Below are 27,071 nucleotides of genomic sequence, written 5' to 3'. Positions count from 1 at the left end.
AATGACTCTACAGGTAATAACTTAATAATCATTTAATTCATCTTATATTTTAATATCATTAACAAAACATAATTAACATTTTATACTTTAATTATTAACAGAAAGGGCAATTTAGCAATAATAAAGATTGTGTATATATATATATATATATATATATATATATATATATATATATATATTATTAGTAATATATTAGTAATATACATACATATATATATATATATATATGTATGTATATTACTAATATATTATATATATTACTACTTAAGATGTTATAACTGATATATTATGTCTTTAGTGCAATCTTCAATATCTAAAGCAGACAAGGCAACAATGGTTTCATCAGATTTAATTTATAACTCTCCAGAAAAGTGTAGATTGAGGCAAGAAATAAAATATATTAAAGAAAAAAATGCAAAAAAAGTAAAAAATTTACAACAAAATCTACGACGTAAATATAATCAAATCACCAAACTAAAGGATACATTAGAAACTCTGAAAAGAAGATGTTTAAATGAAAATGATTAAATGAAGAACAAGTTGACATGTTATATACATTGAGTGAATCAAATGGTAAACTTTTTGAATGATTAGTTAAGAAAAAGCCTTGTACTCAGCCTTTATCTAAACAATATAACGAACAATTACGATCCTTTGCATTAACTTTGCATTACTATTCTCCCCGAGCTTATGAATATGTTCGTAGTCAATTTGATTTCTGTTTATCACATGTAAAAACAATTTTACGTTAGTATAACAGTCTTGATGGAAATCCTGGTATTAATTCTGAAGCGTTGAATTCTATTAAACAGCGTGTAAATAATATAAATGATCAATTACTTGGTGCTTTACTTTTTGAAATGGATATCCGACAACACGTAGAGTATGATGGCATAAAATTTTCTGGCTATGTTAACATAGGGAATAATATTGCTTCCACTGATACTACTCTTGCAACTTATGCTTTAGTTTTTTTAATAATGTGTTAGAACTCTGCATGGAAACTGCTTATCGTTTATTATGTCGTGAATGGTGTAACAGCTCAAGAAAAAACTAATTTATTGAAACTATCTATCTGCTGTGCACGAAACTGGGGTGAAAATTGTATCCGTAACGTATGATGGAGCAATCATAAATTTTGCTGTATTTAAGCAACTAGGATGTAATTTTGATAATATTCATTCATTGCAGACCTCTTTTCCACATCCTGTGACCAGTGAAAAAATCGTAGCTTTTCCAGATCCTTGTTATATATTAAAATTAATACGCAATAGTTTTGGAGATTTGGAAAATATGATTGATAATGACAACTAACAAATACGATGGTCATATATAAATCAGTTACATCTTTTACAACAAAATAAAGGTATGCACTTAGGTAATAAGTTACGAAGTGCACATATTAATTATATGAAATAAAAAATAAAAGTTAGATTAGCGGCTCAAATTTTTAGTAAATCGATAGCAGATTCATTTATATTTTGTAAAAATAATTTAATGTTGAAAGAGTTTCAACTTTGCAAAGGAACGATTAAATTTTTATTTGTATTTAATAATTTGTTTGATATTTTAAATTCGAAAAATATGAAATAAATAGAATTATAGCAACCAATACATCTACAAAACATAGAATCAATAACAAAAAAATTAGACGAATATAAAGCATATATTTTAACATTGAAAATGCCTACGGGACAATTTTTGATTAATAGTCGAAGAAAAATCGCGGTTTTCTTATTTGTATCGAAAGTGTTTTAATACTATATGAAGAACTTTGTAAAAATAATCTTATAAAATACATATTATTTTCAAATAAAGTATTGATAGGCTTTATTAATACCAAAGTATTTCACAGTTTAAATCAGCATGCGTACGATCAGTTATCTTTAAAAATCATGTTATCCACCTAATACGTGCTATTATTAAAAAATATATAAAAATAAGATTACATTATGTTGCATTAGATACTTGTGACAATTCCAATAGTCAACGCCATTTTTTTAATAAACTTGTATTTTTCAAAGGTCAATAAACATTTTTATTATCTCAAAATAAAGTTATTAACTCATCTTTTACTGAATTAACAAACTGTATACTTAGATATGTTTTATATTCATAATAAGCGGCAAGGAGCATGTGCGCAATTGCAACCAATCAAAAGTGGGCACAACAATATGGCGGACCCCCGTCCCTAAGTTTATTCCCCAAGCAAATAAGCTTAGGACCATCACACACAAAATTACATAGCGCATATGCATAGCATAAGATTGTATGGACCAATCAGCATCGAATATTAAGTCGCTATATTGATGATTGATGCTTAATATTCGATGCTCATTGATCCATATGATCTTATGTATGCATATGCGTCTATGTAATTTTGTGTGTGATGGCCTTTACACTCCGTCTCTATATTCCTGTCTATGGTCATGCCGATGACTACAGCGCGTATCAGTGGTTAGCTTGGATATGCAATTCGCGCATTCGCGACGATTAGCGTATCAAAAAAGTATCATTCGCCTTAAAGGCCACTATCACACTAAAATCATATTAGCGATTGGCGATTGACAATTAAAGATTAGATTTTAATGAATCAACGAGCTTAATGAATCAACCTTGGCTTGCTTTGTTCCAATTGGTCAAGTTCCAATCTTCAATCGTCAATCATCTATTGCCAATCGTTAGTGTGATTTGGCCTTAAGGCCAAATTATTATTAAAGAAAAACATTATTCTTTTTATAATTATGCGTTATAATTGTCTATAAAGCAAACAAGGATAAAAAATTCTGCGAAAATTACGATATAAAATGGACTGCAAAAATCACTTTTTTTCCTTGATATAATATACGTTGCAAATTTTTGAAGTATCTCTCAAATAATCATTAACTAAATAATTGAAGAAAACCTAGTTAAGTTGAAGATAAGCAAAATTATAAAAGTAACAAGGTTACATAAGTTGCATTTTCTTACCACTAATTCTTTATATATTTAAAATTAATGTTACCTAGGAACAAAAGTGGAGAACAAATACTTTATAAATTATGTTTATCATTTTAATTAATGAAATTATTTATATATAATTATAAATGTTTAATACTTCATAAACATTGATGTCATTATATAACAGAATGCTCTGAAGTGCTTTATCCTATATATATATATATACACATATACACGCGCGCTGCTTATGTATAAAAAAATTGGTGATGAAAAATACTCAGTGCTTTAGCATGTTGTGTATGCGTGTGTGTATACACGATATGTGCGTGCGTACGTAATAAATTTTTAAAAATAATCAATCGGACTATGAAAAATTTGCGCGCTTAGTATACAATATAGTATACAATTTATTCAATGCACACAACATGCACGTTACTGCGCGCGCATATATAAGAACATATAAAAATATATTTAATAAAATTACACGCAATTCAGCAAGAGCAATATTCTAATTTGTCCCTACATGATATAATTTACAGAAAAAAAAAATAAATCAATCTATAACATCTATTTCAATAATGGAAATTAGAAAAACAGATAACCGTTATATAAATGATATCATTGTTTCTTAAAGCTTTTCAGAATTGGATAAATGTTGTCAAAGGCTTCATAAATTTCCTTGCGAACCTTTGCACCTGAAAATGTATAAACATACTGTAAGTATCTAAATACATATGTGTATGAATAATATACAACTAAAAATAAATGCAACTATAAAAATAATATACAACTAAAAATAATTAAAAATAAATGCAAATAACTAAAAATTTAAAAAGCTCTAATATTTATCTTTGTTTTTTACATTTTAACTTTTGACGTATAAATATGCCATTAAAAATACAGAAATAAATTAAAAATATGATAATATCGATTTTAATAATGAGAATATAAACATAAATTTATATAAAAATTTTAACATAGTAATGGTTTAAATTTAAAGCAGATAATTGAAGACTATTTTTTAAAGTATTATGTAAGACTTCTATAAACTACTATGAAATTGCTATAATAGTGTAGGATTGTTAGAAATGGGTAGATGTACTTAGATATATGTACTTACCTGTCAATACTACTTTCCCTGAAACAAATATGAGCAATACAATTCGAGGTTTGACCATTCTGTATATCAGTCCAGGAAATAATTCTGGTTCGTACGATGAAAATTGTCCATGAGAAAGCACTAAACCCTCTAATCTAATTGGAAACTTAACATCACAGCTGCCAACCATGTTTTGGATTTTAAAGTCTAGGAACTTGGCCTATTTATAAAATAATAACAATTGAATAAATTATTGAATAAATTAATAAAGTAATAATTTATATTATAATTACCAATTGTATATAAAGTTAATTCACAAACACAGTTATATTTTAATTACATAAATTGCTTATACTTACTGGAAAACCTAGTTTCTGTATAATTCTTGCATACTTTCTCGCGGCAAGACGCGAATCTGCTTCACTCTTTGCACCAGTACAAACCATTTTACCACTACTGAATATTAGTGCAGTAGTCCTAGGTTCTCTTATTCGCATAATGACAGCCGCAAATCTTTTTGGATTATATTCAGCGTTTCTAGCATGAAGCGCTATTTTTTTCAAATCAAGTTTACAATTTAAGTTGACAGTAGACACAATATTCCTAAGATAAAGCAGAGCCACAACATGTAAAGAAATAGAAAAAACACATACTAATAAGTTTCTCTATAAACTTACTGTAATTGTGGTAATAGGCAAGTTTCTCTATAAACTTACTGTAATTGTGGTAATATTCCAGGGTCAGCAGAAGCTGGTGTCATCGGTGTCATTGGTCCTGGAGTTGAAGGACCTATCGATGCTGGTGCTATTTGATTATTTTGTACTATTGGAGACATCATGTTTTGCTACGAGATAAAAAATAATATTAAGATAGTAGAGAGCAATATTAATACGTAACACAAAATTTATGTTTTATGATGTTGCATGATTTTTATCCAAATTGATAAATTTACTAAATAATTTAACATATTGATATTTAGTTACCGGTGTTTGTGGTTGCATAAGACTCTGAGGTGTTGCAAACGTTGGAGTTGGTGCATATGTATGCATAGTTTTTTGTGGTGTTATCATCAGCATACTACTCTGCATGTTAGGACTCATTGAGTGTAACTGTTGCAGCTGATACTGTTGTGATTGTTGTTGTTGTTGTAAAGCATTAGGAAGAATTTGTTGGTCCTCTTCTGGCTGATGCAGAGGTGTACCAATGCTGGGTATGCTGAAGCCTGGACTAGGAAGCATCTGATCCATCTTGAAAGTTTAGTCAGTTGATCTATATACATATAATTGCAACTTTTGAGATTATAGTTGAATCTCCATAAAACAGTTGAAAGGTTTCATCTATATGAATTACATATGGAATACACCCTAAAATAGTATTGATTATTAATTTCTAAAGTCTTCTTCTTTTAATTTAACAAAATCACCATGATCATTATATTAAATATATAGAAATAAGTTTTACAAAAAAAAAGAGATTTTCTCCATATATGATATATATAAGCCTTGTTTTATATATTTGATTCAAGTTATTCACTGCTTTTTGTTTGCAAATATAAATATGCTTTATTTACAATTTTTGCTAGACTAGTTTACTTACAGTATATAGTTTATATTCAATAGAAGTTTATATTTTTATGAACAGTTATCTTTAGAAAATATAGTATTTATTAAGTCATTATAAGTGATCACTTCTTTCCTTTTCAAATAGTTCTCTTTTGAAATATCAAGTAAGCAAATAATTATTGTTTTATCCTTTAAAATATCCTTAAACTTACAATTAGCCGCTATTCAACCTATGATGTTCATGTATACATAGCGGTACTGATAAGTCACTAATTCACATGCTCTTTATAATTGAACTTTCTGCACTAAGGTAAAAAGTGTACACTGAAATTCATTATAGAGATCTAGGGTGCGGTCCAACAGCCGCTATAGGCTGCGTTCAGATTCCCCACCCAGGTGTATTCTATTACTAGAAGTGCTATAGTATATGTCACATATATTATAGTGTTTCTAGTAATAGAGTGCACCCGGATGAGGAATCTGAACGCACCCATAAATGTTGCGCAGCGTTTCTCCCTCTAGCCATTAGTCTAGGGACCGTATCCACCGTATTGTTTTTCCGTAAGAGCTAGAAGGTTATTACGGAAAGCAGCATATTGATTGGCTGTTGTACGAACTTCCGCCGCGCGGCAAGCATTACCGCGTCCTGTGTGCAGGAGCCATTACTCTATTCGATTTATCGGACAGCATTGAATTGTCATGAATCATGAAAATACTAAATGCTTGTGACTATCATATTTTTCGGCCCTAGTGAAACTAACTCATACTAAGGCTAGTGGCACACACAAAAATTTAAGCAGTAAAACGTAACAGTAAGCAAATTGATCATTCACAGTCATTGATTCTTCTTACGGTCCAAGTATCAACGACAACGCAACCAATGCTTGATCTATGTATATACGTCACTGATAAAAGTGCCTTAAATATAACTTCTCAGCTAATCAGGTGGCTCTTAAACCTCTTTTAGAGGCTCATTTATCGTTAAAAGAGAATTGAGAATACAAGCCCAAGTATAAAAACAGCGATCGTCGCCATCATAGGCTGCGTTCCGAAATTCACTGCCAGTGCTGAAATTCTATAGTATACGTAACATGAACTATAGATTTTCAGTACTAGCAGTGAATTTCGGAACGCAGCCACAATACATATAATCATTCCCCTCAACTCTTGGGCTTCACCCCCGCGACAGTTCGCTCCGTCCATGTATTTTTACATCCATGGCGTCACTCTATCTTTCTTTCGCACCTAATGAGCGATAAAGATAGAATGACGCTTACAGCGCGTGAAGGCTCAAAAGGAACGCAGCCTAAGTTCTATGTATACAATAAACCCTCTGCTCTCTGCTATTGATTTGAGTTCGTTTGTTCCGTTCCATTTATGCTCATGCACGTGGTTTGAAATTCCACTTAACCTAGTTTAACTTAATATGAAATTTGAGGAAAATGTGTCTAAGTAACACATGGAAAACTGATTTTACAAGGACAAGTTACCCATAAGTAAAAATTAGAGAAATAAGTACATAGTAGAAATTTCATCAGAAGTAACTGCATGTTCATATTTACAAATTAAGAATGCTTGTTTTATATTTTGTACTCACAATTCTGTCAGCTTCTAACTTGTATTTATAATCGCTATTTCCATTTATAAATATTAATTTTTTTCAATAAGATAACAATTGTGAATTTTCAATTACAAGATTATTCTCTGTTGTAATAAGACATTTGTTTTCAAGTTTTTTATTCTAGTAAATTTTACATAATTATATATTTTCATATTTTTCTTTATATATGATTGTTATTTTGTATCAAAGTTTCAGTTTTGCATTCTAAGAAATAAAAGTTTTCTACTTACAGATATATAAGCAAACAACTGTAATATAACATATCTAATATACAAATTGTTCTTTATGATAATCTGCTTATGGAATGCTGCTTTGTATAATACTTTGTGAAATTAATTAAAAAGCTTTACATTAATTTATTGCAAGATAATTAAACAAAATTTCATATTTTTGTAAAGATACTATTTTATAACAATGGCAAATCAGACATGTGATGAATCTGCCAACAAGATACGACTAATAAACTCAGATGATGAAGGATCCATTCGATTGCAAACTGACAATCAACAGAAACCTGTAGATAGGGTGCAGATGAAAAAGCAGCTTGGTCTTCTAGAAGGAGTAGCTATTATATTAGGAATTATATTTGGTTCAGGTATGTTAAAATTAAACGTATTAAATAAAAATTAATTTCTTAAAACTTTTTGTATTTTATAATTACACACACAATACATATGCAAACTAACTTAATACTAAGCTACAATAATATTCTGCTGCATATATTTATAGGAATTTTTATTACACCAAAGGGTGTCATACAAGAAGTAGGCAGTGTTGGACTATCTCTAATCATATGGATACTGTGTGGTTTGCTTTCTATGGTGGGTGCATTGTGCTATGCCGAGCTAGGTACCAGTATACCACGTAGTGGAGGAGATTATGCTTATATTCATGAGGCTTTTGGTGTATTACCTTCATTCTTGTACTTATGGGCTGCTAACTTAATTTTTGTGTGAGTTACTTTCTGAGTAGTTAAACATATTATTTAGAAGAGTATATTGTAATGGTATACTTGTCACTTACAGACCAACAACGAATGCTATCATGGGATTAACCGTTGCTGAGTATGTCCTGAAACCATTTTTTCCCAACTGTAGTGTTCCAGATGATTGTGCGCGATTGATAGCTGCACTGAGTATATGTAAGTTGTTTATTTAGTATATTGTTTATTTAGTATTGTTAAAAGCTACATTAATTTAACAACATTAATTGGACAAAAATAAACACAAATATATATAACAAGTATTTAAATATACATATAAAAGTTTTGAAATTGATGAGATGTTTGCACCTAGTCAATAAGAATATAGCTATTAAAAAGTTGTGTGTGTGTGTGCGTGTGTGTGTAATTCAATGTTCATCAATGTTATGTATATCTCGCGCGCGCGCGCGCGTGTGTGTGTGTGTGTGTGTGTATATATATAATAGATTTATAGTAAAAATTTTTAATTTAATTTATAAAATTCATAATGTCTATCAGGCTTGCTCACATTCATTAATTGCTATGATGTGAAGGAAACTTCTAAGATGCAGAATATATTTATGTTTGCTAAAATTGGAGCGCTGGTGATTATTATCATAGCTGGATTGAGCTGGCTTTGTATAGGTAAATTTTTGTAATTGATATATTATAACAATCTAACGAATGTCTTTTTTTAAATCAAGATTTTCTCTTTAGGTCATACAGAAAATTTTGAGAATATTTTCGAAAACACAAATTCCAGTCCTGGTAAGATCGCCGTGGCATTTTATTCTGGCATATTTTCGTATTCGGGATGGAATTATCTAAATTTCATGACGGAGGAACTAAAAAATCCTTATAAGTATGTCCATTAACCAATACGATAAATTTGTTATATTGTCATATTGTCGTATATTTCTTTCTTTAACCGAGCTTCATTATTAGGAATCTACCACGCGCAATTTACATATCACTGCCGTTAGTGACTTTTATCTACGTTATGGCTAACGTAGCTTATCTGGCGGTTTTAACGCCGACAGCTATGATCGCTTCCAATGCTATCGCGGTGGTAAGGAAGTTTAACATAATTTATTATAATATGCTAATTGAATCTGTCTCATTCGACATTTGTGTACAGAATCCAATGTTCTTGTTATTAGACTTTCGGCAATCAAATACTTGGATATTTGGCCTGGACCATATCTGTAATGGTGGCTGTGTCGGCTTTCGGCGGATTAAGCGTACACATAATGACGTCGTCAAGAATGTGTTTTGTTGGTGCTAGAAATGGTCACTTCCCCTCGATGTTGAGCCACATCAACATGTCCAGATTGTCGCCTACACCTGCCTTAGTATTTCTGGTACATATTTGCTAATCGCTCTGGAGTTGAATCCGTGGAGTCTTTTTCGAATTAAATATGCTTAAAATACTCATGGAACTGTTCTTTTTGTTTTCACAGTGTATTCTGTCTCTGGTGATGCTATGCACAAGCGATATCATCGTACTAATCACATACTGCAGCATAGTAGAGTCGTTTTTTATTACGATTTCTGTGGCTGGAATTTTGTGGCTACGCTATAAACGGCCTGACATTGAACGGCCGATCAAGGTAATAACGTATTACTTCGAATACGAAGTTTCATCAAGTAATGTATATATATTTTTTTTAATATATATTTATATTTATTTATAATATATATTTATATATATATTAATATATATTTTAAAATTAATGAAAATCTTTTTGTCAGGTCCCTTTATGGATACCTATAGTATTCGTAGCATTATGCACTTTCTTAATTCTCGTACCTTGTTATGAGAGGCCGTACGAGGTTGGAATGGGTATTCTGATTACTGTCTCCGGTATACCCGCGTACTTCTTTGGGGTCGTTTGGGAAAACAAGCCATCTTGGTTCCAGAAAATCAATGGTTTGTTGTTTTTCATAAATGTAATTTGTTCTATAAGTCTAATATTTATATATTATACTTACATTCTTTGATGTATTTTTAGTTAAAGCTACTCATACTGTACAGAAGTTATTTCTGTCTGCGAAAGAGGAACGTGAAATTAATTAGCTGAGTGATAAAATTTGTAAATTAAATCCCACCGAATAAGTTAAGAAATGATGCTGTCGAGACGATCCAGGAGATCGAGAAATTTTGTGATCTGCATATTTATAAAAATTAGAAAAATATCAGGATTTAAGTGAAAAGACTTCCAAAGATTAAAGAATTTAGATATATTTAAAGAATCCTAATAATGTAAAACGCTATGTGTATTATGAAGTGCTAGAAACTGCACATAAAAATCGGTGTAAAAAGGATATTAATAACGATCTGATTTACGAATATTGGTAAGATAGATATGAGAAATGCATTTTATTATTCTTAATATTGATAAAGAAATGTATTTCGTGTGCCATATAATATTGATATTCTTTGTATTGATTATACAGAAATATTATTCGGCTGTTGACAACTATTGTATGCTGAAAATTTATAAAATAATAATGCGCAAGAGTTTTTCGCAAACAATTGTAAATTTGAAGAATTGTGTTTTGATAAAGAAATACTATGTTATAAAAACACCAATCAATTCAATTCCAATTTAGAATAATCAAGAAATTGGATCGAAATTAGATTGAAAAAGCAATATAATTTTTCTGGACTGTTATAAAGTTGATATGCTTTTCTATTTTCAGTTTTTCGATATTTTTACATTTAAGAATAATTCTATCAGTTTAGTTAAATCTTTAGAGATCATAATGCTAGAAATATCTAATCTTATTCTATCTTCTATCTAATCTTATTCTTTACACATCAATTGTCATTTAACATAAGATAATACTTCTTCTACGCAAACTTTCTTGTGGTAAAATGTGAGTATATATAAATAATAACAGAATACTTATTCAGACACAATGAATATTATATCAAATGGAATGGTTACATCGTGTTTATGGATACGTGAGAATACTCTTGATTTTAATCTTTTAATTTTAATTTCATTTTGTATGTCTTTCGACTCTTGATTTTAATCTTTTAATTTTAATTTCATTTTGTATGTCTTTCGAGTTTTTCTTCTATTGATAAACCAACCGTTTATTTAGTTCTTTTAAAATTATATATAATTATTTTGTAGGACTTATTCTCTGAGTGAATTGAGAGCGACTATTCTGTCTGCATGAACGACAAGTCATCGTTTCGCGTAATTAGATACAAAGTTTCCATTATTTGCTATAGAAATCCAGAATCATCTCTCGCAAGTTGAATTTTCAACTTTTATGCACGACTTTCCAGATTAACATTGTCCACCTCTTACACAAAATCTGTTATGGCTGTTGACTAATCACCTTGTACCAATAATTTCGAGGTAAGTACATAAACTTGCAACTGCCGTTGGCCAAGCAATATTGGTTCTTTGTTCCACTTGGCTACTTTTTTTTTTATTCAGAAGCACGTTTGATAGATGGATTAAACTGTGGGATTGAATATTTCAGTTTGAAATCATTCTATGAGATATATAAAATATTTTATAAAGAAACAGTATAAATATTAATCGAATGTATAGTTTATCCAGAAACTGAACTTTGCTGCAAAAATATATGTATTTAAACTTTCTGTTATCCTGAAGTATTTATGAGATAATATAATAAGACTACTTCGATTTTGATTATATTATAATAGTCTAATATATAATAAAATATACATTAAAACAGATGACACAATAATTTATTGTCATGGACAACTTTGATGAACTGGATTATATAGGGAGTTTGATGTGAAATTTTGCAAATAAAAAACAAGTTTTGTCGCTTAATCATGTCAATGATTATTAATTATACACATATACATACTCAAAATAACGGACAGAACTATTTTTTGTACTTATCACTCTTTTTACTCAATAAGAGTATGCAAACAATAATTTTACATCACATGTACCATAATGTAATAAAGATGTGGAATGCAATAAACTAATAATTCTAGTTTATTAAACATCTGTAGAGTAGCTAGCAATAAAGTTAGTACTGTACACACATTATGCATGGATATCTTCCGGATTGAACATTCCCTGCGGATAACAAAGGCAATAAGTAAAATCTCATGAAAAGAATAAGGAAAATAATAAAAAGTAACTGCAAATAAAATTAAGCGGTAGTTCACCGCGATTGATAAATGATCGTAAACTCGACGTACCTTGGCGCGTCTCAAAATGGAATCCTTGCTAGCGTCATAAGGATGATCCTTGCTCGGGATTTCCAGTACAGCGGGTATGGGTTGAGTGTGACTATCTATTACATGACGAATCATTTCAGCTACCTATGACAGAACATTAAATGTAAAATTAGACGAAGTATAGGACATTGTTTGTGTATTTGCGAAAAAGTGGCATAATTATCTTTCGTGAGTTGGACGAACATTGCGATATTCAATATCACAATTTCAAAATGTAAGTTACTATTGATATATATGCGTGCGTACATATGCGTAGTACCTTGATTATCTTTAAATGAAAGCTATGAATAAGCCATAAGTTATAATTAATTGAATTCCATTATCCAAATACATGATATGAAATACTTATTGCAGTTCTTGTAATATATTATTTGTCTCGATTCAAATGTTAAATATTGTCAACAGATTAAAGCATACTAAAGATTCATTAGAACAGCATATAAATATTTAATTTTGTTCAAATACTCACATTTTGATTAATAAGGATAATATCGATGTCATCACGTTTGATAAATCGCTTAAAAGTATCCTCGATTTCGCTTACTGCTGTATCTATAAACATCATGATGCAGCATTAATTTATATCATTAATATACATTTATATCATTAATTATATAATTACACATGTGTATAATAGTATTTAATAATAAATATATTCATTGTATAAATATTTTTTATTAAAAACTTATGATTTATTTCTTACAAAATATAAAATTTCGTCTATAAATTGTCAACTATCAAAATAGAAGAGCAATTTTACCAAAATGACATGCTAAGGATGATATTTCTTCCACAAATCTTAAGAATGTTTTTACAGAATTTTCCTACATGTAATAGAGTTTTAAAAATTACAAAAAAGGTATAGTTACAAGTTCAATTTCTGGTAGAAAAAAACATTAATTTTTAATTAAGAATATTACTTTTCATATTGAGTATGTGGCTACTTAATTAGCAAACACAGTACGTGTGATTACTATACATACTTTTATCAACAACCATAAAATTAGGTTGTCGATGTTTGTTGATCTCTCCGACTCCGCCTAATAAGAAACCCACACACGTATCCTAAAACAATACCTATTAATTGAATTTATCTTTGATTTTGATCTTCAACGTCTAGATGAATATTTGATCTTGAAAATTCGTTCTGGTAGAAATCCAATATGTACATATATGAATTACATTCACCTCATCACCAATCACTGCAAGAAGTTTGCCTTTAGCCGCAGAGTGCAATGCCATTTTTAGAGCAAATTAAATTTTGTCAGCGTAACTTTAAAGTAAAGTAAATTTGACGTTGATTTCGCGTGACTTTATAACTGCACATCAGCTGACTAGTCACACCTATGATCAATGTTACTGCTCTCTCTCTCTCTCTCTCTCTCTCTCTCTCTCTCTCTCTCTCTCTTTCTTGGTTACAGGCTTGCCAATCATAGCTCAATTTCCAATTTTCGTTTTTAATGTTGCTGTATCTTGAGACCGGCTACGTTATAACAGTTATTTGTGATACTTCTTTTAATACGTCATCTGAAGAAGTGGATGTGGAGTCTCATAGAAACAGTGACAAACGCAATCACGTGACTGAGTCTCTTCTGGGCTGCTATTCCGTTACCGTGGTTCCGATAGTTGTCGGATCAGTAGGTGTCGTTGCGTAGTTTTTCCACGGTATAAAAGCTGCGCAACGACGCTTACCGATTCGACAACTGTCGGTATGCGGGAACGAAATAGTACCACTGATTGGTCTCGAGTAGAGTTACTCTAATTAGACGGTGCTTTTCAATTGCGTACACTGTATTATTTAAAACCAGTTTATTAGTTGCATATTATCTTACAAGATATTTTAGATAATATGTGACTAATAAACTGGTTTTGTGTAGTACGTGTATGTCAAGATGTGTTAAGCAATTGAAAGACATTCTTTGGGCAAACCCAAAGTACTTATAAGTAAGTACTTATAAGCTTTATGATTGGTTAATAGGCCGGTATTCATAGTCTATTCATTTTATATTTAAGATCATCTTAAGTACTGTCTTAATATGTCATAAACCAATCACAGAGCCGTATTCGCATCTTAAGAACTACTTAAGACGGTCCTGAAATAAGATCGGACTATGGCTGCATTCCAAAATTCACTGCCGGTACTGAAATTCTATAATATACGTAACATGAACTATAGATTTTCAGTACTGGTAGTACATTTCGGAATGTAGCCTATGAATATTGGCTATAGAGACTTATGACGTTATTAATCACTCTCGAAGCAATTAACCCAGGGCCAGTAGAACATGCTATAAAAGCATGTTACGGTTTGAATCCGATTAGGTTTCCGGTTTATGCAAGAAAATGGCCACTACCGTCACATATTTTCACTACATATAGTCATAAAATTCTTTTGTTGAAAATAAGCAGAGTAAATAATGTCCAATACCATTTATTTTTTTGTTACGACATTTTTTGATGCGATGTTGGCATTTTTACGATGTTGATTTTATACTGGTTTTACAACAGTAATTTAATGGCCACGCTGACTCACATTGTACGTGTAAGTACTCAACAAGTGACACGTCACACACAACGTCACACACACAGGCCGCCGTCATTTTCTCGCATGCAACCGGAAACCTGGTACGATACATGATCGAAGCCCTTGTTAGCAATCTAGTTTAGTATAGCATCTGTGGATTAGAGTGACTGTATGTAGTCTCGAGTACCAGAGTCTCTTGTGTAAATACAGGCATAGGTAAGAAAAGTTTACACGTGCAAAAACAATTGCATCTCCGTAAGTAAAATATTAATAATTGGATAAGGTAACAGAGGAGAGAGTAATTAATATTAAAAACTGGAATTCAAGATCGGTTTAACGTGGTAAGTATAACATTATTATCTTTCCGTAATTTAAATATTCACATTCAACATCCACATTCAGCTCTTACTTGCCTTATTTCTTCTAGCACATTGTGGGGCTTAATGCAGAATGCTTTCATATAAAAGATTTTGACTCAGATTAAAAATCCTGTACCTGATATTTTGGTTTTGTTTACATTGTTCCTCATTAACCCCACTTTTTCCTTTCGCGACAAGCTCACACATATTATACACGATACGCGAAGTTCAACTAGCCTACCTATAATTTACTTATAATTTAATTTACTTATAATTGTGCTGACGAGTGTATTTTAATCTGTTTTACATTGTTTCATATTAACCTCTACATACTACTTTTGCCACATAACTTTTATTAAAGTATGTATTACTATAAAATATAAAAAAGATATTACGAGGGTTGATGCAAACATTATAAAAAAAGATTGAAATATCGCACGATTTTTAATTCAAGCTTAGAAAACTATTGTGAAGGTTCTGCATTAACCTCCACAATATGCTTTGCATATTTTGTAATTAGTACTTTAATTGAACTATCGCGAAAGGAGGGTTTTAATTTCGCATTTTACCATGTGAAGTATATATGGAAATGCACGAGATTATATCACGCCACTCGACCAATTACAACTACCGTCGGTAACTCATATCGCATGGTAAAATATTGACGTACGAGCTAGAACTAACCTTGTATAAGAATTGAATATCAATTTATCGTTTGAGTAGCCAGTTTCGGCAGAAAATTAGATATTTAAATTAATGAATCACAAAAATGATAAAGAAGAGAGAAAAGGGGAAATAAGTTCTGAAATTACTTTTTAAATATGAATATACTCATGTACGGACATACACAATGTTCAATATAATTATTTGTGAGAAATGAGTATGTAAGAATCGAATATCGATTCATCGCACGAGTATGACCCAGTACTGCTTTGATTTGTAGTGGCGTCCTACTATCAAATAAAGCACGATATTTGTGTAAAAACGAGATTCGAGGACAGCAATTGGCTAGTGATCGGTAATGTTTGTCGCGACGACTTCCATCCGTGTCAGAAACTGAAAAAGAATTGCCTTCGAGATGTATGCATACGTGTTCTAACTTCAGTTGTGCTCGTAAGTAGGTTATGTGACGATCTATGACAACAATTGATTGACCTTTACGACGTTGTATTATATATGACTCTTGCATAGATATGTTGCACGTGTATATCAATGATCATAAAGCTATTATTCAACTAAATCTTTGTTTCACTCATGCGTACATATACATGTCACTGATCATTTAATGGCTGCTTTTTCAACACAATGTAATATGCTATTACTGGTCTTACAGGTGCATCAAATATAGATATTAAGCTGAGCTTGTTAGAAAAACCATGACAAGAAGGCATGGGTGAGCACAACAGCGATCTTTATGAGCAACAACTTTACGCCGTGTTTGAAAGTTGTTTGGCAAAAGGCAAGAATGAACTTGAAGAGAGCAATCTGTCTTCTATATGCAGCAAGTTACATCTCGATGGATTGACTGAGGAATTAAAATCCTGCATTTGCAAACATGCAGACAAGCAGACTATATCCTTTCAGGAATTCCGGGATGGTTTGCTTGTTCTGTTGAAGAAATTCCAAGGATTGATCACGGATAGGCAGTGCATTGTACAACCTCATTATAATTTGAATACATGTAATGTCGATATCAAAGAGAGCGAGCTCACGACGTCAGTTAATAACGTATCAAAAGTTCATCTTCAGGAAATGGAGACCGGAGTCACAATGGATGAGAGCAAATTGATACGCTTCTGGGAGAAGATCAAGATTTATCTGCGGGACTATACAGATTCTACAGCAATACAGTTCATACTGAGCTGTGCGGGGATTCCTGAGCTTCCGAGACAGATGACCGAATTTATCTTTGAGAGGCTCGACCAGAACTGCGACGGGTTAATTAGCTTCGACGAATTTGTAATTATATTCCAAAAAAGGAGGAGAACAGAAGCTTTAAGGGAACATAGCGAATCTCATAGTAGCATTGTAAACTGTAGTGTAAATACATTAGATTTTAATCTATACGAGCCCCATAGGACTGATTCTGTACAGTCTAACAAGAGCACAGATAAGGAGGAAGTCGCTGGCGTTTCTCGCGTCTCAACGATCTTGCCCAGCAGAGATCTTAGTGTTTTGGATACCAGTCTCGTGGAGGTAACGAATATCATATGCGACGAACTGAAAAGTCTGAACGAATCATTAGACGACGACACTATTCAGTCTCACATCAGCTTGTTACGAGAAATGCTTACGCTTTACCAAAACGAGCAACGCAATCTGAGCGTCTTGATCGAGAATATGAAAGCGGAGAAAGAGAAAATGCGTATGGACATGTTGGAAGCTAATGAACGGGCAAATTTGTTGGCACAGGAGATCGACGAGCATCAGACACAACTGGAGAAGACTAAGGAAAGTCTGCAGAAACAGAGTCAGCAACGTTATGCCGAAATCACGAAGGAATTGTCAAATCAGCTTAATATCGAACGAGAGATAGACGCTGCAGCCTTAAAATCAAAAGACGATCAGCTACAGCTATTACAAAGGGAGAATCACGACATGAAGAATAAATTGATCAACACATTGCAAGACAATCAAATGCTCGAAGCGGAGAACAGCACTTTCCTAAGCCAGATTGAGAAGCTGAGGCAATCTAACAACGATTTGTTAACACGCATGAAGATGTTAGACGCGGAGCATGATGAGATACAGAACTTAGAGGCGAAGCAGCAGGAGCAAGTAGAGTTTTTCGTCGATAGGATCAAGCAATTGCAGTCGGAAGCAACTCTCCTGCGAGACCAAAATGACGAGCTCAATGCGGAACTGGAGATTTTCAAATGCCACGGCAACGAGACGAGACAGGACGAGGCACCGTCGTCTTTAGCGTACGATCTGCAATTGGATGAGACTCCAGACGAGAATCATATAACGACGACACAGTCGTTCCAAGAAGTCCGACAAGCTGATGCGAGAGTTCCGTTTGGGTTCAAGTTCCCATCAGACGAAGGACAGCTCGACGCGTCAAATTCTAGTATCATGGATGTCGAGAAGTTGCAAGATAGGATTGTAAAAGATTTGGAGAATGTGTTATTGACGAGCACGAAGTGCGCCTCGGAGAAATGCGCGTTGAGCGACGGTGTAGCGAGGCTGATCAACAACTTACAATCGAATCTTCCGTTACACTGTTCCACGCGGGATTTTGGCAAGAGTTTGGCGTCTGAGCTCGAGATGGAGTGTGAGGAACGAGTCCACGAGTCACTGCGGGATCTAGTCGTTACCAAAGCACCGAAATCGCTCCCAACGAAGCGTACAACGATGTCTAACAGCGCGGAAGATCTCGACGACTTCACTGATCAAGATGTAAAGAGTGTAACGCAAAACAAGACAACAAGCCTCAGAGATTACCCACCGCGGAAAGAAGAACACCCCGCGGAACAATGCAGAACTAATAAGGATATTTCCTCGAACATCATCGAGATCGAAAGTATTTCAAAGAGTGTTTCGGCAAACGCTGGGCTGCAAGAACTCGAGGTAAAGCATATGACAGAGAAGAAGCAGTTGACAGAACGCTGCTCGGAACTTGAGCGTAGTCTAGAGCTGCTAAAAGCCGAGTATGAAGAATGCGAAGATTATTGGGCCGCTAAATTGGAGGAGGAAAGACAACTCTTTGAGCAGGAACAAAAGATCAGCGATGACAAGCTTGCTGAGCTTATTAATAAGATAGCAGAATACGAAGAATTAATTAGCCCTCTAGATAAATCGAAAACTAACGGGCGATTATCCCCGATAGATGAGAAGTTTAACTTGGAGCAACAGGTAAGATAAAATATTTTTTCATTTTGTATGAATATTTAATATTTATAGAAGAGAAGAAAATTTCTTTTAAACAATTGTTTTTTGGCGTACCTTTAATATGGTGTGTCTGTAATGTTGCAGTATGTAGATCTTGAAGAAGAATTTGAGAAATGGAAGGTAAAGGCTGAAAATGAGATCTCCCAGAGGAATGTGGAAATAGGGGATCTGCGTGAAAAATTAAGATTGGCGGAGCAGATGGTCACAAATGATTCCTGGGTGCAAGTGCCAGATGAGATCTCTTTACGGACGCTATCAAATCTGTCACATTGCAAGTCCTCTAGTGCGTCTAGCATTCCGTCGATGACTGAGCCGGTCGAGAATTTAGTGGATCTACAAACATCCGATGCAAACAATCAAACATGTTATACCTCGGAACACCCGTCGTCCAATGATTCTAGCAGGCTAATAAAACCAGAAGATCAAACCGACGGTTATAATTTCAACATTTTGCGCGACGAAAGTTCCACGAAAGAGATGAAAGCTACGCATAAGGATAAGAAAAATCAAATGTACCAAAAGGGTTCACATGTTGGTACTAAAGTGAAGGAGGGGGATAAGCGTGATCCGGACTTCACATGGATGCAGGATGTACTGATGCAAAGTTTGAACGGAGTCAGCTGCCATTGCGTACAGAACAATACGCAACAACGCATGTGTTGCATCGATCCGAACGTTTTGCAGAACCTGAATATGAAACTTTACGCACAAGAACGCAAGAAGCGGCAGTTGCAGCATTACTTCAAACGGCAACAGCAACAAGTTGAGAAAGTCTTACAACGTAAGTTTTTTCACATATTTTAAGATATTACAATTAAATAATTCCATGAAATATTAATCCTTGATGCTTGACAAATGTTATGTTTCTCTTTGTCTCTTATTTGTTATTCTTTATAACTATTTCAAAAGACGGCCACTGTGATTTTGTTGTTGCAGGTATTATGACACAGCATCAGACAGAATTGTTTGAGTTACAGTGCCTTCTTCGCAATACCCAGGAAAAGCTTCAAGTGCAAGTTCAAACAACCGTTGATCAGGTACGTTATGAAATACATATGTATACGCGCACATATAATAATTGTATTTTACTTACGGTTGTATGGTTTGTTCAACAGGCCGACAGATTAGTCAGTGCTGACATACTAGTGAAGGATTTATATATAGAAAATGCGTGCCTCACGGAACACATAAAGCGCCTGCAAGAACGGTGTCTCATTTTGAGTGGCTTCAACATGGAAACTACTTCAATGTGATGTTCAAGTAGCTATTACGGGTATGATAAGTTTAATTTATGCATTATTGTGTCCGTGTACCGAGTAATTATAAATTATTTATTTTTATGCGATTATTAGCGAGAATACGAATTGCGTCGTGAAGCCCCGATATAACTCAGGGATGCATATGGTTGGAAAATGTATATTGTAGCACAAGTGCCTTTAGTTTCTAATTTAAATTTAAGACTACAGTGGGACATATTTCGCTTTAATCGATGTCATATTATTTAGTGATGGAAACCTGATTTATAGAGACAGTTATTTTATAAATAATATACAGTAAAATACTACGCACACACACTCACAAATCACAATGATATCTATGATTCCAAATGTATCTCAACTTTTTTTTCAGCAAACAATTTAATATATTAAATCTGCTATTTTTTTCTTTATGGATTGTTCATACTTGAGCAAAAGCTTTTTTTTGAAAGCATAGTCATCGCCAACATGAATCTATACAAATGTATATCATAAGAATGAATTTTTCCACATTATCTTACGAGCAAACATTATACAATTTACTTCTGTGTGTGCATGGAAAAAATCAAATAATTATTTCCTCCTTAAAACAGAAGTAGCACTAGAGTAGCGCACAGTTGCTCACGATATTATACTGCTATGTCATTGAACTTGAGGCAGATCAAAGCACGGGAAATGCTGATTATACAACAGTCTTTAGTTTTTCAATTAGTACAAATGTAAAAGAAAAGACAAAATATCTTGGCGATTCGAGAGAAAGAATGAGTACGCTTCCTATAATAATTCATCATTGCCGCGCTCTATATCAGGTTTATATTGCGAGCCTTCATTTGCAATTCAAAACACCGATTCGTCCGTACGCTCTTCAGCATCGTCCGCATTTCATATTGCTTCTGTCTCGAGGAAACAGTTTGTTTTTTCAATATGACATGGGTAGCTTCTGCCTTCCTCAACTTGAACCCGAATCTGTTGTACGTGTCGTTGGTGTCATTGGGCAATAGTTTCGCCTTTCTTTGCATCTACCTTGGAAAGAATTTCTTTGTCACAAATTCCAGATCTGCTTTCCAAACACTTCTTTGCGTCCACGAACCGATTCAGACTTGGCAAACATCTTCTCGTGCATTCTTTTGAAGTTTGACACTTTTTTTACTCGATCTTTTCTCAGAATTTTTTTCAAAACAACCAATTCAAGTCTCTTTGATGTGACTTGAATTTTGTCAAAATTCAGGCTCGCGGCATTAAAACTGTGCAATCTTCCTCTCAAGGTGCCTTGGCTCATCCTTGGGCTTGATTCAACAAAGAGTTGTGGCTGAATTTACGAATCTTGACGCTTTTCGATTTGTGTGCTGAATTCATAATTGCAATATTACTCTGTACGCTGCTGTTACACGTCACGCTTGACTGCTGATTGTCACTGCACACACATAGGAAGTGAATAAGAAAAGAATAATTGTAACCGGAATTGCGAGTTTTCTTTGTTTTCCATTAATTTAACATACTATTTCAATATGGTTTGAATACTTCTTTCAATAGTAGTTTGGAACATAATTAAAATAACCCAATAAAAGAACTTGTTTTTATTTAATTTTAAAAAGTTAAGTTCTATTATTGGAACATTGATATGTTCCAAGTCTCATCAAGAAAAAAGTGTTAAAAAATGTTGAATATAACCTAAATTAAATTTAGGCAGATTAAGAAATTATAGATAAACTATTATACATATAATACTATATTCACCTATTTAAATAATATTCATGAAATTGCTTTCCTGCAATATTATTTTGTATTACTTCCATCACATTGAATCTATTTAAAACTTCCAAAAGTTTTAATTTCTTTATATTTTGTTAACGAAGCATCCACTCAAAAAAAATATTTCCTTAGCAAATTAGAGGCCTATATATATATGTGTATATATATATATATATATATATATATATATAAAATATTACTAGAAGAACTATATATATAATATAAAAAATTATACCCGCTTTAACAACAACCATGTGTGCCATATTTGTCCGTCGACTGATACCGGTTACGATAATTTTTTTTTAATTATTCCAGCATACCAAATGTGTTTTCTCTGATATAAGGCGAATACCTGGATAATTGGCACTTTATGTAGAATTATTAGCACATATGAAACTTATTACTATGCAGATGAAATGATATATTAGGAAGAAAAATTATAAAAAAATCTCGCTTCCGTTGTTTCTATATAAATAATTGATAGGTGCGCGCGTGCATACAAATACATATGTAAGTACGTATAAAGGAGACTGAGAAATATTATTATACTTAGAAGTAATCCTACATTTAATTATGTAATTATAATCTATCATAAAACAGAACATAAGTCACTATAAATTAGTATCTTAAGTATCATTAAAATAATGCACAAAAAACTGTTCTAACAGGATAATGTGTGATGTAAAAAGATACAGTGTATGGTGATAATGATTTTTATTTGATGGAGAAGAGTATAAAAATATGAAAGTTATTTCCTTCTATCTTCTTTTTATTAATGAAAATCATACTTTTTTTTCTATATATGACATTCTTTTTTATATAAATCGATTCTTTTTGTAAGTTTACATATTAGGTATACAAGCAGGTATCTCATATTTTATATCTCGACACATATTTTCTTGTATAAAATATGAAATATTACAAGACTCGTGTTTGAATAATCTTAATGTAGCATTTGCTTACAAAAAATGACGAGATATTTATATAAAAATAGTAAAAAAATTAAGATATCTTTGAAGAAAATTTCTATTTACATAGAAATTGTCATCATACATATGTCCTTATGTGTAACTTATATCCGTTTTTTATAGCTTGTATTATTTGTAAAATATTTTTAAGATACTTAAATAAACTATTCGAAAACATAAAAATAAAATGTATAAGAAATATTTTTAAGATAACTAAGTTATATAGTGACTTATTGTATGTGTACATGTTTTTGTTAATTATTTAATGATAAAGGTGTAAAATATGTATAGCAGGGGTTTGTCGTATTTATCAAAGTTAAAATGAATTGTAGAGCTCTGACGTAATTTTTATCAATCAATCTAATTTTCTCTCTATTATTGCTTCCAGTACATTTATTTCATATAGAAAAATTGAAATTTTTTTTTAAGAAACAATTTTGTTAAAACACTTAAGAGAATAACAATAACGATAAACCCCTCGCAGTAACCTCTAATAAGGTTGATTTTTATATGGATACATTTATGCAATTTATTCTCTATACTCTCTTGGTTTTTGTTTTTATCTTTTTTGAAATCAATACCGTTAACGTATACGTTAAAAAAAATCCAACGTATGCCCAAAAATATCCAAGTTTCCAAAATGTTTGCTATAATTACGAATTTTTTATGGTATTCGAACTGTAAATTTCCCGCAACAATTAGTACTTCGTCTCAAGTTTAAATATTATTAAAAATTCTTGAATTGCGCGCAAACATTTTGAATTCCTGGTATCCTCAGTATCATTCTAAATACTGACTGATTTTTTTAAGTCTTCTTAAGATGATAATGTTGATAGTCAACGTATTTCGAAAGATCAAGACAAAATTTACCAAGGAGACATTCTTTGACCACCTTTATTGTATATTCCATAATTTAATAAGCTCTTCGTTTTGAAAATGTTCTGTTTTAAATATTTACCCTAACAGCATAGATGTCCAGGGGACATCCAGAGTACATCCTGAGGAAATCCTGAGGATATTTCTTTATCCTCAGGATGTCTTTAGAACGTCCTCAGGAGATCTTGTGCTGTCTGAGTAAGCTGCAAACATATATGAATCGTTGCAATGAATGTTGAGATATAAATTAAGCAATATATATTCCTGCATTAGATAATTATTATGCTAAACCTCAATATTCATTCAAGTTTTAATTATCAGCGATATCATTCTTAAACATTGTTCTATAAAATGTACGACATCACATCGTATTCGAGAATAATTAACATTTATTGATACAGATTTCTGTATCATATATAAGGAAGCAATAACATTAAATTTCCTGAAGTTCTTTTCTAATTGCCACTGTGGTATTGTAACTTTGTAATTATATAAAATACTGTATCACCTGCAATAATTTTTAGATGTATGCAACAATTTTTCATCTATGCGCAGATTATACGATATAGGTTATTGCGTCATGCTAATATGTAAAACACTCAGTACAAAAGTTGGAGATTATAGTTATTTCAACATATATCAATTTGTGTGTATGCAGAAATTTAGTCAAATTGTTAAATAAAGGATAAATATTTTATAGTAGTGTTTCAAGTCAGAATATAAAGAGAACGAGATATAAAATAACACGAACAGCTTAGAATTAAGTTAAAACCCAGTAAACACAAAGTATCATCCATATTACAATGTCAGCTCAATCACATAGTATATTATGTAACTGTTACTTTGTAATATAACAAATGTTTTTTTCGGTTGCACTATTGCACTAATGCAATAAGTTAAAATAAGATAAAATATATTGTATATATATATTAGATATAAGTTAGACTGAAATATATTATATATATTTCAGTCTAACTTATTATATCAGTATTAATAATTCTATTATTTCATTTTGTATTACATATTTTTATTTACGTGCTTTTTTATTGTTTTTATTATTTTTAAGTTTGTGTTGTGTTTTTTCAAACTTTTATAACTTTTTTTTTACATTTGTATTAATAGTGCATTCGAATTTCAACTGCTTCAAATGCGCAACTTCACACTGCATTTAAAACAATCATTTGATTGGTTACGCTCATCGATATATAGTACTATGGTATAAAAAAGCTGCGCAACGACGTCTACCGATCCGACAGTTGTCGGTAAGCGTGTAGGTGGAGTCGCGGCTATCTTCCATCCTCTATCGCAGATGTAAAAGCAAAAGAGATAGCATTATGAGACGTAGTCGTCAGAAATGTTGTTCTAAAATACGTATGACGCACACTAAGAAAACGCTCAACTTACACTGTCTCGTCTATACGTGAGAAATATGCGGTGTCCCGAGGACTATTTCGCTCGCTCGAACGTCCATACATTTTTTTTTGTTAGCAAGGAAATTACTGTAATGTAAAAAGAGAAAGGTTTTCTGGAGGCTTCGACAAGTACTTTTAGGAGCTGCTCTTGAAAAAAAAATAAATATTAGATTTATTCTCAATCAATATAAAATACATGTAACAATACAGCGCTTGTATAGGTTGTCGAAGTAGAATATTCTTAATTTTAATGTTGCATAAACACGTGATATATAATTGGTACATATTTCATATTTTACGCGTTCGAGTATCGTTCCATCATTATAAAATTTGGTGGCCCTGAAAAGAGCCGATTTTTGTGCCGAAAAAATTGAGGTCGATTCAGTCAATAGTCGATATCCGGCACGGTCGATAACTTGATTGAGTCGATTAGGTATCGAGTCAATCAAGTTCGCGAGAAAGTTCGGGTCGAAACCGAAGTTCTTTCCAGACTTCTCTCGCATGATCGATTAACGTTGCTACCGTTCTTTCCCTTCTTGGTTCCCAGCGTTGAACCATTTGTGCCCAAACATTTCCGATCAAATTTAGATTTGGCGAATGAGTAAGCCACTTGATTAAGTGGATCTCGGGATGATTCCGAAATCATGTTTGTGTTTTGCGTGATGTATAGATAGCGGAATTATACTGCACTAATCGGATAATTGGTATTTTCTCCACGGGATACATTGCTCGCACTGATAGAAGGAGAATTGCTTCTATTATGCGAATATATTCCGTGGAATTTATTCTTGTAGGGATTGGTCTTGTCGACCAATTCACCGAAAGCGTTACCGGAAACCCAGCCCCACATTGCATACGAAATCCTCCCACTTCTGTGGATAGGCACAACATGATTCGGATGCAACCTTTGATCACTTAATCGCCATACATGAAGTTGACGGTCGTGACGGATCCAGATCGTGATCTCCCACTCCTCACGGCTTGTCGTCAGGTTTTCCGAAGAAAATGCGACACGTTGCTCCCGATATTCAAGAGTCAACGGAATTTTATGGGTTGGACGATAACAACGATATCCGGCTTTATTTAGTCGTCGTTTTGTGGTTCTGTCCGATATCTGTATGTCCATAGTATGGAAAGCTTCTGCAACAGTGCCAAAAGGTCGTTGCTGTACAGAAGCAATAATGTCTTCGTCTTGTTGCTGTGTCGTCAGTCGTGGTCGGCGATTTTGCTTGTGATGATCATGCAATGCATGATCACCGCCTGCAGTAAATCGCTGTATCCATCTACGAACTGTTTTTGTAGAGCAAGGAATATCAGCAGCAATATCTGCTATTGATTTCCAGACTGCCACTGTCTAACTATTCGATCTCTTATTTCGGGACACAAATTTCTATGCATGACTTTATGCGCGCCTACAAAAAGTCAGGAAAGACAATGCATCGCCTTTTGCAAGTATTTATATGATTCAGGAAAGGGCATCTGCTTAGTTTCCACAAATGAGCATTTGTTTATGTTTTGCATTGCATTGATCGCTATGTTGAATATATATATATATATATATATATATATATATATATATATATATATATATATATATATATATAGAAATA

The 27,071-nt window shown here is 32.5% G+C and overlaps 4 protein-coding genes and 1 long non-coding RNA gene across 12 annotated transcripts; 3 read left to right on the top strand and 2 right to left on the bottom strand.

Moving 5' to 3' along the window:
• LOC116844436 lies at positions 1 to 1,817 on the top strand. The gene is made up of 3 exons (XR_004378083.1): positions 1 to 13; positions 299 to 573; positions 1,192 to 1,817. It is a non-coding gene; the product is annotated as an uncharacterized LOC116844436 (long non-coding RNA).
• Positions 1,818 to 3,039: 1,222 nt separating this feature from the next.
• On the bottom strand, positions 3,040 to 5,902 carry LOC116844434 (TATA-box-binding protein). Of its 3 annotated transcripts, none has more exons than XM_032815939.1 (6): positions 5,814 to 5,902; positions 5,023 to 5,308; positions 4,756 to 4,883; positions 4,399 to 4,642; positions 4,061 to 4,259; positions 3,559 to 3,635 (listed from the first exon to the last, which is right to left on the bottom strand). In XM_032815939.1, exons 2-6 carry the CDS (start codon positions 5,284 to 5,286, stop codon positions 3,559 to 3,561), a joined length of 912 nt encoding a protein of 303 aa, XP_032671830.1. In that variant the 5' UTR covers positions 5,287 to 5,308; positions 5,814 to 5,902. The 3 variants fall into 3 exon arrangements, with proteins under 3 accessions (XP_032671829.1, XP_032671830.1, XP_032671831.1); XM_032815940.1 differs by lacking the exon at positions 5,814 to 5,902 and adding an exon at positions 5,636 to 5,805; XM_032815938.1 differs by lacking the exon at positions 5,814 to 5,902 and having other exon boundaries at positions 3,040 to 3,635; positions 5,023 to 5,286.
• Positions 5,903 to 6,894: 992 nt separating this feature from the next.
• LOC116844441 (Y+L amino acid transporter 2) lies at positions 6,895 to 10,508 on the top strand. 5 transcript variants are annotated; one of them, XM_032815948.1, is made up of 11 exons: positions 6,895 to 6,956; positions 7,621 to 7,817; positions 7,952 to 8,174; positions 8,248 to 8,363; positions 8,703 to 8,828; positions 8,901 to 9,045; positions 9,129 to 9,252; positions 9,344 to 9,544; positions 9,644 to 9,793; positions 9,936 to 10,113; positions 10,196 to 10,508. In XM_032815948.1, exons 2-11 carry the CDS (start codon positions 7,637 to 7,639, stop codon positions 10,258 to 10,260), a joined length of 1,509 nt encoding a protein of 502 aa, XP_032671839.1. In that variant the 5' UTR covers positions 6,895 to 6,956; positions 7,621 to 7,636; the 3' UTR covers positions 10,261 to 10,508. The 5 variants fall into 5 exon arrangements, with proteins under 5 accessions (XP_032671839.1, XP_032671840.1, XP_032671835.1 ...); XM_032815949.1 differs by having other exon boundaries at positions 6,900 to 6,918; XM_032815944.1 differs by having other exon boundaries at positions 6,952 to 7,097.
• Positions 10,509 to 11,991: 1,483 nt separating this feature from the next.
• LOC116844442 (V-type proton ATPase subunit F 1) lies at positions 11,992 to 13,797 on the bottom strand. Its single transcript, XM_032815950.1, has 5 exons — positions 13,612 to 13,797; positions 13,407 to 13,488; positions 12,893 to 12,975; positions 12,385 to 12,507; positions 11,992 to 12,259 (listed from the first exon to the last, which is right to left on the bottom strand). Exons 1-5 carry the CDS (start codon positions 13,663 to 13,665, stop codon positions 12,227 to 12,229), a joined length of 375 nt encoding a protein of 124 aa, XP_032671841.1. The 5' UTR covers positions 13,666 to 13,797; the 3' UTR covers positions 11,992 to 12,226.
• A 1,309-nt stretch (positions 13,798 to 15,106) lies between these two features.
• LOC116844405 (blastoderm-specific protein 25D) lies at positions 15,107 to 24,793 on the top strand. 2 transcript variants are annotated; one of them, XM_032815893.1, is made up of 7 exons: positions 15,107 to 15,288; positions 16,250 to 16,419; positions 16,640 to 19,161; positions 19,282 to 19,978; positions 20,134 to 20,234; positions 20,313 to 20,470; positions 22,521 to 24,793. In XM_032815893.1, the coding sequence occupies exons 3-6, from the start codon at positions 16,696 to 16,698 to the stop codon at positions 20,448 to 20,450; spliced, it is 3,402 nt and encodes a 1,133-aa protein (XP_032671784.1). In that variant the 5' UTR covers positions 15,107 to 15,288; positions 16,250 to 16,419; positions 16,640 to 16,695; the 3' UTR covers positions 20,451 to 20,470; positions 22,521 to 24,793. The 2 variants fall into 2 exon arrangements, with proteins under 2 accessions (XP_032671784.1, XP_032671782.1); XM_032815891.1 differs by having other exon boundaries at positions 20,313 to 24,793.
• The last annotated feature ends 2,278 nt before the right edge of the window (positions 24,794 to 27,071 follow it).

Source organism: Odontomachus brunneus, unplaced genomic scaffold (assembly GCF_010583005.1).
Source record: "Odontomachus brunneus isolate Ranch 3 - 2012 unplaced genomic scaffold, Obru_v1 Obru_scaffold_041, whole genome shotgun sequence".
Classification (NCBI taxonomy): Eukaryota; Metazoa; Arthropoda; class Insecta; order Hymenoptera; family Formicidae; genus Odontomachus; species Odontomachus brunneus.
The sequence above is the reverse complement of the archived record's forward strand: the minus strand, read 5'-3'. Positions and strand labels throughout refer to the sequence as shown.

Excerpts from the sequence above, each read along its gene's own strand:
- LOC116844434 (XM_032815939.1), bottom strand. The coding sequence starts at position 5,286 with ATGGATCAGATGCTTCCTAGTCCAGGCTTCAGCATACCCAGCATTGGT. Across the intron at positions 4,884-5,022 it reads TTATGCAACCACAAACACCG|CAAAACATGATGTCTCCAAT; the intron begins GTAACTAAATAT and ends TTTATCTCGTAG. Across the intron at positions 3,636-4,060 it reads AGGGAAAGTAGTATTGACAG|GTGCAAAGGTTCGCAAGGAA; the intron begins GTAAGTACATAT and ends ATACATTTTCAG.
- LOC116844441 (XM_032815948.1), top strand. The coding sequence starts at position 7,637 with ATGGCAAATCAGACATGTGATGAATCTGCCAACAAGATACGACTAATA. Across the intron at positions 8,175-8,247 it reads GCTGCTAACTTAATTTTTGT|ACCAACAACGAATGCTATCA; the intron begins GTGAGTTACTTT and ends TGTCACTTACAG. Across the intron at positions 9,253-9,343 it reads CTTCCAATGCTATCGCGGTG|ACTTTCGGCAATCAAATACT; the intron begins GTAAGGAAGTTT and ends TCTTGTTATTAG.
- LOC116844442 (XM_032815950.1), bottom strand. The coding sequence starts at position 13,665 with ATGGCATTGCACTCTGCGGCTAAAGGCAAACTTCTTGCAGTGATTGGT. Across the intron at positions 13,489-13,611 it reads TTGCAGTGATTGGTGATGAG|GATACGTGTGTGGGTTTCTT; the intron begins GTGAATGTAATT and ends GTATTGTTTTAG. Across the intron at positions 12,260-12,384 it reads CCATTTTGAGACGCGCCAAG|GGAATGTTCAATCCGGAAGA; the intron begins GTACGTCGAGTT and ends TGTTATCCGCAG.
- LOC116844405 (XM_032815893.1), top strand. The coding sequence starts at position 16,696 with ATGGGTGAGCACAACAGCGATCTTTATGAGCAACAACTTTACGCCGTG. Across the intron at positions 19,979-20,133 it reads AGTTGAGAAAGTCTTACAAC|GTATTATGACACAGCATCAG; the intron begins GTAAGTTTTTTC and ends TTGTTGTTGCAG. Across the intron at positions 20,235-20,312 it reads TTCAAACAACCGTTGATCAG|GCCGACAGATTAGTCAGTGC; the intron begins GTACGTTATGAA and ends TTTGTTCAACAG.